General features: G+C 49.2%; 1 protein-coding gene across 6 annotated transcripts in view; it reads left to right on the top strand.

Annotated features, from left to right (window-relative positions):
• Positions 1–15,954, top strand: part of nfixb (nuclear factor I/Xb) — a 129,630-nt gene that overhangs the window by 86,129 nt on the left and 27,547 nt on the right. For all 6 annotated transcript variants that reach the window (XM_080009165.1, XM_080009160.1, XM_080009163.1 and 3 more), the window contains one exon: positions 14,680–14,745. In XM_080009165.1, coding sequence (XP_079865291.1) covers positions 14,680–14,745 — 66 coding nt within the window. The remainder of the gene's footprint in view (positions 1–14,679; positions 14,746–15,954) is intronic.

The following is a 15,954-nucleotide window of genomic DNA, read 5'->3' as shown; positions in this document are numbered from 1 at the left end:
CCCCCAGCACCAGGCTCAACCTCAACATACAGGCCCAGTCTCAGCCTTCATTCCAAGGCCTCAAACCGCAGGAGCATCCCCAGCCTTACCACCCCCCCAAACACTGTACCGGCCAGAGGCGCTTCTGCGGCCCAGCGGTGAGCGTGCATCTGTTTATGGGGCGCCTTCCGCGGTGTGAGATAATGCCGGCCAGATACAGCCCGCAGTAAAATAAACACGCTGCCACCATGCCCTGGCTTGTCCAACCCACTTCGCACTTCCTCAGAGGAAGCTCCAACAAACGATCCAAGTCCCCACGGGACCGGGCCCAACTCGGGATAACACCAGACCTCCAGGAAACACTCTGGGGAGACTGGCTGAACACCTCAGCGTGCAAAGTTTTGACATAATACCACATGGAAAAAGAATGCTTCCCCCACCCCCTTCCCAAGAGCATGCATGTGGTATATCAGCAGTGGATCTGCGTCTTCCTCTGTGACCAGACTGGGCAAAGAGTCGCTGCCTCTCGCTAGAAACATTGGTCAACAATGATCTGATGTGATACCAGATGGGGGAGCATTAAGTTGATAGGATCAGGTAGGTTGCCAATCAAACTGTAACGGATTTAAAAATCGCTCCCCATGATCACCCATCCGGGATTGTGATTAGTTCTTGTAGGGTAGTTCCCACTCATCCAATGTTCAAGTTAGGTCAAAACAAACCATAAAAATCATCTGATATCTGGCCGCAGATAGGTGTAGCTCTGAACCTGCAATGTGAACATTCCAGTTTGCGGCGGGGGTTTTACCTCAAAACCTCCAAATATTAAAAAATAACAACAGTTTGACTGAGTCTCTCTAGCCTCATTTGTGCGCATTTGTGTGTGCGTGGTGTTCCACCGTACATGACGCTCACCCCAATCCGGAGGCAAACGCGGCCGCAGGGGGGGGCCGCAGGCTCCTCGGGGGGCCCTGGGGAGACACACGGGAGATGGAAAACATTGCATCATCTCGATTAACAGCCCCCACCTCCTCTATACCACCTCAGCTGTCTGCGCCCACCCTCCCCACCCCCGTTCAGCTTTCTCTCACTCGGTCTTCTCATCATCTCCTGCTCCTTTTCTCTCCCTTGTTTAGTGTCCCTGCTTTTCATAATCATAAAAAATAAAAAAATAAAAAAATTCTTGGTTGAGGCCAGGGATCCCAGAGGCGTAGTGTGAAAGGCAGGACATTTCTAAGCGGCTGCCAAACAGATGCAGGCCTCTCCACTCTCTTTCCCTCTCGAATTCGACATCCTCGCAATTTTATACCACAGGGCCATCGGCGATGCAGCAATCACCGCGCTGACATTTCACTGGCGGTAATCACGGAGGGCCAAGCGGATAGCGAGGAATTCCCTTTCAAGCGGCTATCCCTCCCCAGAGGTTATTGCTCCTTGACGTTACACTTATTTCGGGTGGCGTTGGAATGTTTGGCGCTCATGGAAACCAGCATCGGGACAGTTCACAAACTCGCAAAGGGTGATGGATGACGACATCGCGGCCATCAATAAACACGCAACATCCGGATGGCAGAGGACACCAAATCGGGCCTGTTTCGCAATGAGCGAATCCAAATCACGCAGCAGCCATCTTCCCTCTGTGAAGTGCTGGGAAAGAATAGCGCGATATGCCTTAAAGTGCAGTTTATGTTGCTCACAAAATAACGCTTCAAAAACCAAGAAGCCTCTTCGCAAATTGTAGATCTGACCTGAGGAGAGGTATTTTGAGGTATCTCAGCCATCATTTGTGCAGAACATTTCCTTGATGAAAAACATTTTAGAAAAACCAGACTAAAACTGGCAATCACATGTCTGAAACGCTAATGCTGATGTGCACTTAAGTCAAAAGGCTCAAACTAAATCTCAATTGGTTGCCTGCAATTAACCCAACCAAAGTGCCTCTCCAGTTGTGTGACGTCAGAAAGCACTTGGTTGCATCGTTTTTGCTCGACAAAAAAACAACAACAGTTTTGTTATCTAATTTGTCGAAATAACTCCTCGTCTCGCTTTGCTTTCGTTTTTGCTTCTGCTCCGCCACTAGTTCCCCATTAATTCAAGTCATTCGCTGACAAAGGTCATCTCAGAGTGAGTGTTACAGTCGCCGCCTCTGGAGATTATAAGGATGAGTCTGGTGATGCTTATCGATGATTATGTTTTCATGCATTAGGTGTAACACAAAGTAAGTGGATTTGCCGCTGCTCTAATCTCTTATCTTGCCGGGGTGATTTTGATGAGAGTAAGGTTTTAAAGCTTTTATCTGGGGTTAATAAGTTAATAGATGGATTGATAGATGGGTTGGGATAAATCTCCAATTATCAGCTTGGTGGCGTGGGGGAGAGCGAGCAGGGGAGCGACAGAGAGCGTGGAGCCTTAATCTGGCTGAACTAGGTTAATCCTATACATTTTAGAGGTATATGGCCCTGCCGGTTCATTTACATTAAGCTGATACAGGCCATCTAATTGAATATGCATGTGGAAGCCGTGAACGTGGCTAATATTTAATTGCATTACATTAAAATCACAGTGCTCGTGTCTCTCAAATTGCTCTGCTGAGGGTCAGAGTAGCACAGCCCAGCAGGATTACGGTTTGGGGTATCGGTGTTCTCTGCTATTGCAGCCTCCGGCCCTATGCAACTCAAGCGTCCCATGAGGCCTCGAACCTGAGCCTGGGACTCGACTGGATGCTTCATGCCTGCGCCGCAGCTCCGATTCTGGGGAAAGCTGTCGAGGGGCCGGGACTTCAGGGCCGGCCAGCCAGCCGGACTGACAGAGAGGGAGAAAGCCCCAGACCTGTTGTTTACTCACCTTATCTACTTGGGAGATAAAACCAGCTTTGACACAGATACCAGATAGCCTGTGTAGCTGAGATACGTATACAAACAACACACACGTACACAGATACACACAGACACACGTACGCGGGAATAAACAGCAGTGCGAGCGCACATCTGCACCGGGAGCCGTTGACCCCGCGGCCTCCGGGTTCGTCCGAGGACACGGCCTGACAAAATGCCGCCAGGCAGTGGCTCGCAGGCAGCTGGCAGTCAAAGGTCTCCTTTCTGACGCTCGCCCTCATTTGGGTGATTGTTTTCTCCTCCGGCCTCTGCTGCTCTCCGTCACTTTTTTTCCTCCACCCTCTGCGAGTGACTGTCGCTTCCGTCTCGCCTTTCCCATTCCCTTTTCGCCGCTCATGTCTCCTGTCGTCTTCTGTCGGAAAGCTCGCCAGATGCCGCCGGTTAGGGTTTGTGAGGTATGCCCTACTGGTTTCATTATTTTAGTTTCTGGGCATACGACGGGAAAGGCCCTTTGGACTGAAGAGGAAATATCGGTACGGCTTTCCAAGTTCAGTGGAGCACCGTTCCATTCTTGGACAGTTTCACTGTACTCCGTTGGAGAAAGAGAGAGAGAGAGAGAGAGAGAGACAGAGAGAGAGAGAGAGAGTGTGTGTGTGTGTGTGTGTCTGTGTGTCTGTGTGTGAGTGTGTGTGTGTGTACGCGCTTCCTACCCCCATCGCGTCAAGTGGCTCTCATGTAAAAGGTTAACAGATAAAGACAGAATGGACAAAGAAAGATGCTGAATTGCAAACACACACACACACACACACACACACACACACACACACAGACAAATCACGCATGTCACACATTATTCCCCCATTGGCATAGGATGTGGAGGTTAACATGGCCATTCAGCGCTTGCCTAATTCATTAGTCCAAATGAGCATTTATGCAGAGCACACATTATTTTTATAGTCCTACTTTATGTGTTTGTGTGGAGTTTTACAGCCCCAATAAAACACGTCCTCCAAGCCCCAGATAGAATTTAGGAGCATTTGTTTGCCTAGTTCACAAGCCCAAAAATAAATAGTTTTGCGCTCTTTGGTCCAGGCGGGGGCGTCTAGATCGCCTAGATCAGACCGAACCAGAGTTGTCTGTGCATATGAGAGGGACCTGGACGCAGACAAAGTGGCGGACCTCCACAAGAGGCATCTCAACAGGTGACAGGAAAGCACGCGACCTCAGCAGCGGAAGTTGGATTTAATTAAAGGAAGCGAAGGAAGAGAATCAAAAAGGGCTTCGGCTCAGTTACTAATAATGTTTTAATTCAGTGTAGAAAGAGTTTACAAAACCATTTTGTTGTTAATATTCACATCATCTAAGAAATATTACATTTAAGAAATGTACAACTATATTTATCACATATTATTCTATGATTAAAATTTATAATTAAAAGACATGGGGGGGAAATGTTGTGTTTTGTGATACATGTTTATGTAACCAAGGTAAAATCATAATGTCCTTTATTTTATTTTTTATTTTTTTGGTTTGAAATGTCACCAAATCCAGATAAACGTGTAATTATATTTATGATGTTTTCATTTGTTTCAACGATCCATTTTGATGTAAGAAGCCTAAATACCGAGCAGAGAACCGAACGGTCCCTTTAAGTGTAAAAGTCACCATTTGGTGACGTCATCTTTCTGCTGCGGCTCGGTTGGCGCCAGGAAGGGAGAGAGAAGGACCGGTCTGTGTCGTAATGAAATGGAACTCCTTTATTCTATTATATGACGTTTTAACGTGGCGCTATTGAGTTGATTACGTTACTTTCATTGTTGACATGTAATTGCATGCTCACAACATTGTTAATGCCCTTTTGAATAACTAAATTAATTATTAATATATAATTATGGAGAATTTTTTTTTAAACTGAATCAAAATTATTGTCGGAAGCCTTTAAGAGAGTCAACTGACTTTTAAAACATATTTGATAAAATACATCTTACTGTGTAAATTTGACCTGTGCTCTTGTCGTTCCACAGGTCATCCACACGACCTGTGGAACGCAGTTGTTGATGATTTTGTTGCAGCAGTTGTTGATGATTTAAGAATGAATAAAGAGTTGCATTGCAGGTTGAGAAGTTGAACTCCACCTGCAGACTAACTCTGTCCTAGATGCAAATGGCATCAAATACTCTGTGTCGTATGCCCAGCATGCTGACAGCACAGGTTGGGGGGGTTAAATCAATTTAGGATGAATAAACTTTGTATTTCTTCTTTTTAAACCCGTGTGCAACTTCACAGGTAAAATAAACGACGCGAGTAACACCAACTTCCGCTGAAGTGAGGTCACATGACTTCATGTCAGCTGCGGAGGTGCCGCTTGCGGAGCTCCGCCATTTTGTCTGCAGCGAGGTGCTCTTGGGCTGGATATGGAAAATATTGTCGTGGGTCATAATTGTCACATCGTGTCGTGGGAGGACAGAGCAGGATCTGATCTGAATGCTCAAATCAAACTTAAAGAACCTCTTGGCATTTTTAGCATTGTTTTGCATGAAAAACTTTTTTTTAATAATGAATAACCATTGCACACAAACTTAAAAAGAAAAACATGTAGTATTATTATTATTATTATTATTATTATTATTCAGTTTGTAAAATTTGTAAAATAATGTAAACAAAGAAAATGTCTAACGTCCCACATACATGGTTTAAGCCAATGACGATAGTGACAATGTTGGTGTGTGTGTGTGTGTGTGTGTGTGTGTGAGATTCAAAAAGGTGAAGTTTAAAAAATGAGGATGAGATGTTTCGCTTTCAGTCCAAATAGAGATTGACACCGCGCTGGGATCCACACTTATCTGTTTAAATCGGAGCGCAGGGATTAGAACTGCGCGCGTGCGCGTGCCATGCGTGTGTGTGAAGGGGGAGACGCTTTTCCATCTCTTCCCTCCATCAGGTCTGTGGGGGCCCTTGGGGGCCTGTTTTCCTCCATGACGGCCCACTGTACCTCCTCTCCTCTCCCCTTAAAATCCTCCGCTCCTCTCTTAACTCCCCTCCGCTCTCCTCCCTGCCAGCAAGTCTCTCTTTCCTTCCTTCATTCTTTCTTTCTTTTTCATTCCTTCTTTTATTCTCTCTCCGCTCTCCGTTTTCTTGGCGAGGCACAAGGTTCCCACAGCTCTCAAAATCCCCCTTTCAGACCCCCCCCCCAGCCCCTCCTTCCTCCCCCAGACTCTCTCTCTTGCTCTCTCTCTCTCTCTCTCCCCTGCTCTCTCTCTCTCTGTCTCCCATCCCCTCTCTGTTCTCGCTGTCACATCCAGCTCTCCCTGTCATTTGCTTTCTCTTTCCACTTCGCCCCTTGTTTCTCCCTTCTTTTTTTTTTTGTTTTTTTTGTTTTTTTGAGTCCCCCCTCCATCCCCTATATCCTGCTCCCCCCTCCTCTGGTCCCTGCCCCCTTCCCTGGCAAAATAAGTTGGCATCTCATGAGCCTCATTCCCACTTGTCCACAGAGTGAGCAACCACACACACGCACGCACGCACGCATACACATACACACACCACGACATGGGAAACCATAGCGGCTCACGGTCATTGGCTGGCATCTCTCACTCCAAGGCCCTGAAACTTCATCACGATACATTTAACGCACAGCTCTGTTTGTAGGAAACATAATATACACAAATCATCAGCGCAGTTTAGACACGCTACACAGTTCGGGGGCGTAGAGCTGAGTTTGGAGGGTGGGGGTCGGAGTGTGTGTGTGTGTGTTTTGTTTTTTTTCCCTCAAATACGTCATGTATTTATACCCTGATGCCGTCAGGCCAGCTGTGATAGTGTGGATTTCAGTTTAATTGTTTTTTTTGTTGTTGTTGTTTGTTTTGTTTTTGTTTTAACTGCGTGATGTGAGCAGGAGGAGAAAGATTGGAGGGGGGGGGGGGTGAAAAAAATATACAGTAGAGCTCAGAGAACTGACTAATCTTAAGGGAAAAAACAAATCTACGCTTCAGGCTATGTTGTCCGCCATTTGATTTCCAGTTGAATTTCAGAGTTTAAACTTTTGTATCATAAAAACCCCCAAGAAAGTCCCCCTGCCTCTGTCTGTCTGTCTGTCCGCCTGTCTGTCTGTCTCTCTCTCGCTCTCTGGGCAGATTTCTTTAACATGTGTTTACTTGTCATTTCTGAGGCCCCACTTGCCCACAGGTGACACCTGGTGGTGAAACGGTGCAATTACACTTCCGTATAAATAACCACTATTTCGACGCGAACGTTTTGGACTGGTCATGGCCTTAAGCACAAGGGAGCATGAGGGAAAGCGATGAATGGAATGGAAAATAAATCGCCGTTGTTTTCTGAAAGGCAGGTGACATTATATCACAGTGGCAGTGTAAAAGGCCTCTCAGTGCTGGGAACAAGTGAAGAGCAGACCCCGCCTCCTCCTCCCAATCACAGTTCATCGCTATAGGCGCAGATAAAGGCTAATGGAGACAGGGTGGGTGGGTGGGGGTTGTGGGAGAGCGAGGGGGTTGTGGTGGGGGTGGTGATGTATACATGGGAAGCCAGCCAGCTCCCTAACCCTCCTAACCCTCACCCTCGCCCCCTTCACCCTTCCACCCCCCCCCCCAACCCTCTCTCCTCTCTCTTCTCTCCACTCTCCCATGGCTGATTCCCTTCAGTCTACCCCACCCCACCCTCCCACCCCCCTCCCCTGGCTCCCTGAGCTCTGTGTGACGTTGGCACGGAGAGGGCACAGGCGGCACACAGACGGGCACGCAGATGGGCAACGGGCAACGCGGGGCAGCCTCTCCACACCTGCTCCCCCCTGGCACGGAGCTCAGGCCTCCGGGCCCACAATGATGTCTGGATTCACACACGCACACGCGCACGCGCACGCGCACACGCACATGCGGACACACACACTAGTAACAGAAATCACATGCTGCCACGTAGCATTGTTTCGTGTTCACATTGATGCCCACACACCTGAACGCGGGGCAGCGCTCTCCCTCCCACTCTCCCATGCTCAGCCTGTCAGTCACAGAGGCTGTATTTCTTTCTGCGCGCTTATCGGCAACTGTACCCTTACATGTACTCTACGGAAAGGGTTTTTTGTTTTTTTTGCATGCATGCATGCATTGCACCATCACTGCCACGTACGAGATGAGGTCTGATATCCATAACGAGATCCACGCACCACGTAACGTATTTATAGCGTCGCACCCACACGTTCGCACTTCCGCGCCGGAGGGGGAGAGCCGCGCGTCCAGATCACGATTAGTCGTGTCACTGGGCGCCATGCTGTCACATGGAGTTACACTCTACGTATTCATGCTCGATAGCACAGAGATCCAACCAGTCTGAGGTTCTCGTTTAATGGAGGCAAAGTAAAAAATATGACTGAATATGAGTAATTATTGGCTGGATATATCAGTATCAAATGTTTAATATGCAATATTATGTTTGATAAATCTTAGCATTCAAACTTATTATACCCTTAGGAATAAGTGAGTGTGAGAGGTTTTTTTTTTTTTTTGTTTTTTGTTTTTCTACATCTGAGTCGTTTGAAGTGGTGGGGATATTTGCTGTTCTTTTGTGTAAATGCTCACGTTGGCGGCGGACCACGCCACCAAATAGCGAAAGACCACATACATTGCTCCGCTCTTAGGCACATTTAAAAAAACAATTTCAACAAATGGTTTTATGGATTACCACTTTAAAATCGGAATTAAGACTTGATGTGGTTTAAGTTCAGATCTTTACTCCTACTATTACAATGATACATTTTATTTACTGGTAGAAGTTGAGATGTCCATTAAAGATGAGAATCACCAGTCAGAGTTAAGTTGACCTCATTAGCGTCACATGTTGAAAGCAAGACTCACTGTTAGCTTGTGGGGAGCCTCTTGTGTCCTACGGCAACATCGTGCCATTGAGCAGAGGGTTTACCCTCTGTCACATCCAGTTAGAGGCCTAGGTAGAGATCGGCTGATGGAGGGTTCTATATTGGAAAACCAAAGGAGCTCTGGTTTTAAGTGAATGACTTCTTCTGACATGTGTCCCCATGACGGAGTTGGCCGTAGCCAACACCACCCCACCGCAGTGATGTGAGGTTGAATCTGCCTCATGGCCACATTTCCTGCCTCCTCTGTTATTATGCTGTTGCTCTCCGCTGCATGCCATCTAATAAACTAAACGTCCATAAAATACTTGACATCACATGTGAAAAAAAACGCGGCATCCACTCGCCACCGTGTAACCCTGCCCGGACGCCAGGCCCACAATTAGCCAGGGTGACCCCAAGGGCAGAGGCGGCATACGCCACCGTTCCCATATCCCGACACACTTTGCAAAGTGTGTCGCATAGCCACGTCTGTCCCCAAAAACGAAAAGGTTTTTGTTCTGTGAAAGATAAGAGTGTGTGTGGATGGAGGGCGGTGTGCACGGAGATAAACTGGGAGAAACGCTTACGAGGCCCGAGCGAGGAGAAGATGTGAGGAACATGGAGGGGGAGGAGGACGAGGAGGAGGTGGAGGAGGAAAGGGAGGAGGAGGAGGAGAAGGAAGGAGGGGTGGGGGGGTTGAAGTGAAGTCCAATAAAAGAGCCGAGCAAACATCTGTGTGGGATAGCCGGGGGGATTAGGAGGGTTTGGAACATTTTAAGCGCATTAAAGATTTTAAAAAAAGGTCAGAATGTTTAGCAACATACCGATAAACCTCTTAAGCGAAACCCAATTGGGGGAGGCGGTTCTGTTCCTTTATCCAGCGGTAGGTGGGTGGGGGTGGAGGAGGAGGGGGGGGGGGTTGAGGGAAAGGGGGCTGGCGCGGAGGTGAGGGTGGTGTTTATAATACACAAACACACACATGCGTCACAATATTTGCCTTGACATTCATTATCAGGTACCTGGGAAAGGACACAACTTGAGTTCTATTCACATTTGTGCATTGACTGTATAGGAGTATATGAACACACACACACAAAGACACACACACACACACACACACACACACACACACACACACACCCATGACTGAGCAGCCGCTGCGGCCACAATGACAGGCTTCGGGCCTGACTGGCTAAACACGACAACTTGTACAGACCCGGGATGAGACGGACAGAAAGAGAGAGAGAGAGAGAGAGAGAGAGAGAGAGAGAGAGATAGAGATGGGGAGGACACGTCTGCGGGAAGACAGAAAGAGGGGGTGAGAGAGAGGGAGCGAGGGAACAGTGGAATGCCTGTCCGCAGACCTTGCCGAGGCAGGCGTAGGCACGGACCCCTATCATTTGACTGCGAGCTGAACTCGGCCTGCGGAGCTATCCTTAAACGACACACAGCAGGGGGCGAGAGAGACAGCGAGAGAGAGAGAGAGAGAGAGAGAGAGAAAGCCAGTGGTGTTTTCCATGGCCGCAGGCGTTCTGGGGTGGAGGTCACGGCGTTGCGGCGTTGGGTGCTGTTGGGCTGTTGTGAATCCTGGACGGAAACGCATTCCGGCTGCGTCCGCCGTTTGGACACACACTGTTTAAGTCACCGCTGGCCGTCCCGGCCGTGGTTTTCCACCAGTCACACGTGGCCGCACGGTGGCCGCCTTGATTCAAAACTCTGAACTTCTGTTACATTAAGGATTGTGTGGGGAAAGTAGCAGTTTCGCATTTTGCATTACTTTGCATAATTCCTCCGCCGCGCCCAGACGTCGAACTGCCCCGTTGTCTGCCATTAATGCCTAAGCGCACACACACACACACACACACACACACACAATTACACACAAACACACACAGGCGGAAACTGGGAGACACTGAGACACATCTGGACAGCTGTTGTGTGTATATTTTATCAACATGCCTTCTTCCATCTGGCTAAAAATATCGCCTCCCTTCCACATAAGCGTTCTCGTGTGTGTGTGTGTGTGTGTGTGTGTGTGTGTGTGTGTGTGTGTGTGTGTGTGTGTGTGTGTGTGTGTGTGTGTGTGTGTGTGTGTGTGTGGTCATGCAGATTTGTATGCACGTCCGTGTTTGCCTTAATCTGGTCAGGGTTGAAATTTTGTATCCCCCCCCCCCCCTCCACGAATTTGAGCCGGGCCGCTGCAGACCGGGCAGACGGAGAGAGGGCAGCGGGGCGAGTCTCCCAAAGAGCTGCTTCTAATCCTCCGCAGTTCCAGGGAGGAGGGGGGTCCCACAGTAATATTAGGGACTCATCGGGAGAAGAGGATGAAAAGCGAGGGAGAAACGAGTTAACGCGCTGAGGTGTTTCCGCTGGTGAAGAAATAAAAAAAAATAGCCTCCTCCTCCGTCCTTTCTGTGTAGCTCCCAAAGCCGGGGAGCTGGGGCGGGTGGGTGGGTGGGGGGGTGGGGGGCGGTCTCGCTCGAAATGCTCAAAAGCCCAGCAAGCGAGTTGCCTCTGTTCGCCCGCCGCCATCAGATTTGTCAGCGCCGCTGTCTTGTCTTGTCGCGCGGCTTTTTTGTTTTTATCTCCGTCGGACTGGCGCTCCTGATTTCACAGTCCGTCATCGCTCCCGAAATCCCCCCCCCCCTCGCTCGCCGGGCGTCAGATTACGGGAGAGGGCCCGTTCGCTCATGTGCGCCAGCGACGCACAAACACTCTAAGCCGCTTGGTAAATGGGCGAGGAAAAAAGAAAAAAAACAAAACAAAAAAAAAGCCTGTTTGTGCACTCGTATATGAATATGCGCATGGTAAATGAGACCATTAGTGCTGGCACCGGTACCGCAGGGGTTATTAAGTAAGTGTGTGTGTGTGTGTGTGTGTGTGTGTGCATGTGTGTGTGTGTGTGTGTGTGCGCGTGTGTGTGTGTGATTTTACATTCCCTCTATTATGGCTGGGTGTCTGCGTGTGTGTGTGATTAATTGGGCAATCGGTTAACGTGGTTCGAGTGCGCCGTCTGGATCGACGCTTCCTTCGTCGGACCTGCTTTTCGTCGACACGCCGCAGTGTCTCACCAGTACACTTGCTCCACGGCATAATGAAGTCGCCATGTGCAATCGGTTTGTGTGTGTGTGTGTGTGTGTGTGTGTGTGTGTGTCTGCATGTGTGTGTGTGTCTGCATATGTGTGGTTCTGCATGTGTGTGTGTCTGCATGTGTGTGTGCTGTATTATCTTTGCTGGGGTGTGTGCAGGGGGCCTAGGGGTGACTGTGTGCAGGCGATAAGGATGTGCAGGGTTCATCTATGTTCAAACGTCTTGGTGTGTGTGTGTGTGTGTGTGTGTGTGTGTGTGTGTGTGTGTGTGTGTGTGTGTGTGTGTGTGTGTGTGTGTGTGTGTGTGTGTGTGTGTGCGTGCGTGTGTGTGTGTGCTTTACTATAGTTGTGAGGACCAGTATAAAATGACAGCTTTCTGTCTTAGAAGTGCACTAGGATCACGTGTCGTCATTTACCAGGTGTATTTACTCGAACCTCACTTTGAAACCAGTACAAGAATGTGTGTGTGTGTGTGTGTGTGTGTGTGTGTGTGTCTGTAAAAAAAAAAAAATTGTCAATGCAAAATAAACCTAAAAATACACAAACATTTCCAAGAAATGGCAATATACAACAAAAATGATAAATAACAAAAGATAGAAAGCAGTTATATACGGTACAATAGGCCTTTCACTTCAAGCCTCCCAAATCCACAGAGAGCTGCCGCTTGCGTGCAGCATCCTCCTCCTGTGTGCAGCTGTATGAAGTCCTTCCCCACCCAGTTTCACTTTAACTGCCTCATTCATTCCAACGCTCTGAATCGCAACTCATATAAAAGCTGTGGGGATTCTTTTTATTTATTTTTTACTTTGTTTTGATTTTGTATATCTCTGGAATGACATTGAACACAAAGCAGAAACCGCAAACGTTCCGTGCGTCGTCTGCGGCCCCCGGGGCTCCCGTCTCGCCTCTCGTGATTCGACCTCACCTTGTTCGCCTTTAATGCGCGGAAAGAGTTTGGCCCCCGGGGACCGCGGCTCGCTGTGACGATGACTTCCTGATGTTTTCGTTCTCTCTGCACCCCGCCATCCAGCAGTGCGAGCGACAGCCGCGATCGGCCCTCTCGGCTTTTCATTGTTTTGTGTGTTACGTGCCGCAACTTTCGGGAAAGCGCTCGCGGGGCCGCGAACAAATGCCCCGGCAGCTCCGTCCGCACTCCATGAGCACCACGCGTCCTCCGCAGCTCGTTTTATGTCGGAGACCTATGGGTCTGCGTCAGATAATGTGCTTTGCTATTGTATTTGTATGCGCGTGTGTGTGTGTGTGTGAGAGAGTGCGAAGGCACGCACACGCTCGTGCACGCGTGCTTGTATGTGTGCGTGCGCGCCCGCATGCGTGCGTGTGTGTGTGTGCGTGTGCGTGTGTGTGTGTGTGTGTGTGTGTGTGTGTGGGTTGCGCCGTCAGCTAGCAGGAATGCATTGGTACCGCCAAAGCTAAGATGGCTGCCAAGCGCTAAGATGGCTGCCAGGATTCCACAGAGCGACAGCACGAGCGAGGAGACGCAGAGAGCGGGAGAGAGAGACAGAGAGAGAGAGAGAGAGAGAGAGAGAGAGAGAAGGAGATAAATGGAGGAGGGCGAGAGAAAAAGTGAGGGAGGAAGAGATGGACTCCCAGCCCGCAGAAAATGAGCGAAGAGGGTTTCGAGACACGGAAACTCTACCCCTCTGTTTTCTCTCTCCTCTCCCTTTTTTTGACCCAAATTGATGTGGTGATTTTGTCCCCTCTTTTTTTGTGTTTTTCTTGTCTTTGGCAGCGGACGGACGGGGTGAATAGTGCAGCAGTTTTTTTTTGTTGTGGTTTTTTTTCTTTTAGCTGGCACATCGTACATTGGCGCTACCCAAGATTAGGATGCTGATTGGGGTTTAGAAGGAGTGAGGGTTGAATGGGGAGGAGGGGGTGGGGATCCCCAGCTTGGGTAGACTTGGCCCAGGTCGGCCTTAAAGCTTCAGGGCTGTGGGGCTAATTGGCCTGAATGGTGTATATACGATACATACATTAAGCCCCACAGGGCTGCATGACGTAGCCCAGATTAAATGGCAGAGCAAACTGGCTAAAGCTGCCTGTCCGCCTCCATAGTCGTTAGGAAAAAGGGTGCGGTAATAAAAAAAATTCAAAAAAAGGAAAGAAAGGCCGATACACCCCCAACCTCCCCAAAGAAATGACAGGACCTCTCAGCTCACCGGTGCAGAGATGTTCAGAAAGGTCGAGATCGAGGCAGGAGAGAAGTCAAGTCGGAGACGTTGCACAGAACTGAGCTGTGGTATCTGTGTGTGCAAGTGTGTGTGTGTGTGTGTGTGTGTGTGTGTGTGTGTGTGTGTGTGTGCGTGCGTGTGTGTGTGTGTGTGTGTGTGTATGCGTGCATGTGCACGTGTGTGTATGTCTGTGCATGCATGTGCACGTGTGTGTACGTGTGTGTGTGTGTGTGTGTGTGTGTCTGTGCATGCATGTGCACGTCTGTGCGTGTGTGTGTGTGTGTGTGTGTGTGTGTGTGTGTGTGTGTGTGTGTGTGTGTGTGTGTGTGTGTGTGTGTGTGTGTGTGTGTGTGTGTGTGTGTGTGTGTGCCAAGTGGGATCTCCTGCGAGGAACAGATAGAGAGAGAAAAGAGAGTTGATCGTGGAACAACAATTCAACAGAACCCGACAATACAACAAAATTACCCAATTCTTCTTCCGAGGGCAGAGAAGCACCGCCCGTGCCCAAATTAATTCACCGATTTAGTCAGCATCAGCTTTATAGAAATATCCAAACGTCTTTCGTCTCAATCCGACTTCTGCCACTTTTCTGGGCTTTTATTTGGTTTCTTCCTTCCTCTCACCTTGGCTGTTCGTAATCTGTCTCCGGCCTGATCATCTCTCTCTCTCTCTCTCTCTCTCTCTCTCTCTCTCTCTCTCTCTCTCTCTCTCTCTCTCTCCCCCTGCAGAACAATCAGGACAGTCGGACAACTCAAACCAGCAAGGAGACACAGACATCAAGCCCCCGCCCAATGGTGAGTTCAGAAGAAACACTCTCGTAGCACTCGTGTTTACACCCGTGCACGTCTATGAGCGTATATTGCACACACGCACGCACGCACGCTCACGCACACACAAACACATACACACACACACACACACACTCACACACACACTCAGGATATGTCTCCATAATAATCATGTAACCCCTCCCTCCCTCTATACACACTCCTTGCATACATGCTCCAACCCAAATCACACGCATGCATTGTCTCGCAGCACCAAACTCATATGGAACCTACACACACGCGCATGCAAACACACACACACACACACACAAACACACACACAGCACCCCCCCACCCCACCCCGCAGACCCCTCTCCGGGTTTATTCTAAGTAAGGGGAGCTGTTGGAGCCGCGGCCGGGGGCCCGCGCTGCGATTGCGGCGGGCCCCTCATAAATCACACTGACGTTATTGGAAGATGGGAACCACATGGCCACCGCCGAGCTTAGCGCTGACCTCATGCGCCGTCCCCGCTGCGGTTTGGGAGGGGGGTGGAAGAGAGGGATGAGAGAGGAGGAAAGAGGTTGGGGGGGTGATGATGAAGAAGAGGGAAGCGATGAAGGAGGGGGAGAGGAAAGCGATTGGGGGAACAGAGGACAGGAGCGAGGGAGGGAGGGAGAATAGCAGAGGAGGAGGAGAAAAGGGTGTGGAGTTTAAAAAGTTAGTCACCCGTGACAGCCCAGGACATCCTATACACACACACACACACACACACACACACCACACACACACACACACAGACACATACACGCACACACACGCCACACACACACACATACACACGCACACACACACGCCACACACACACACACAGCAGAACTGGACATTATGAAGGAAACACACAAAAACGTTCAAATTCAAACACACACACACACACACGCACACACAACTATAATTACGTATAGTTGCATACGCACACGCCCTCGCTCTGGAAACACAAGCATACACTCGCATGCAAACTCTTATACGTGCTCACACACACACACACACATGCACACACACACACACACACACACAGGTTGACAGGCTCAGAAAAGAACCTTGTGCACAAGCCGTCATGACATCATAGATCAACACGCTCGTTAGGAGAACCCTCTGACACACTGGCTGCCCACAGGACCGCATGTGTCAACAGAAGAGTTTATTTTGTGTGTGTGCATGCGTGTGTGTGTGTGTGC

This window comes from Zeus faber, assembly GCF_960531495.2.
Source record: "Zeus faber genome assembly, chromosome: 11".
NCBI lineage: Eukaryota > Metazoa > Chordata > Actinopteri > Zeiformes > Zeidae > Zeus > Zeus faber.
The sequence above is the reverse complement of the archived record's forward strand: the minus strand, read 5'-3'. Positions and strand labels throughout refer to the sequence as shown.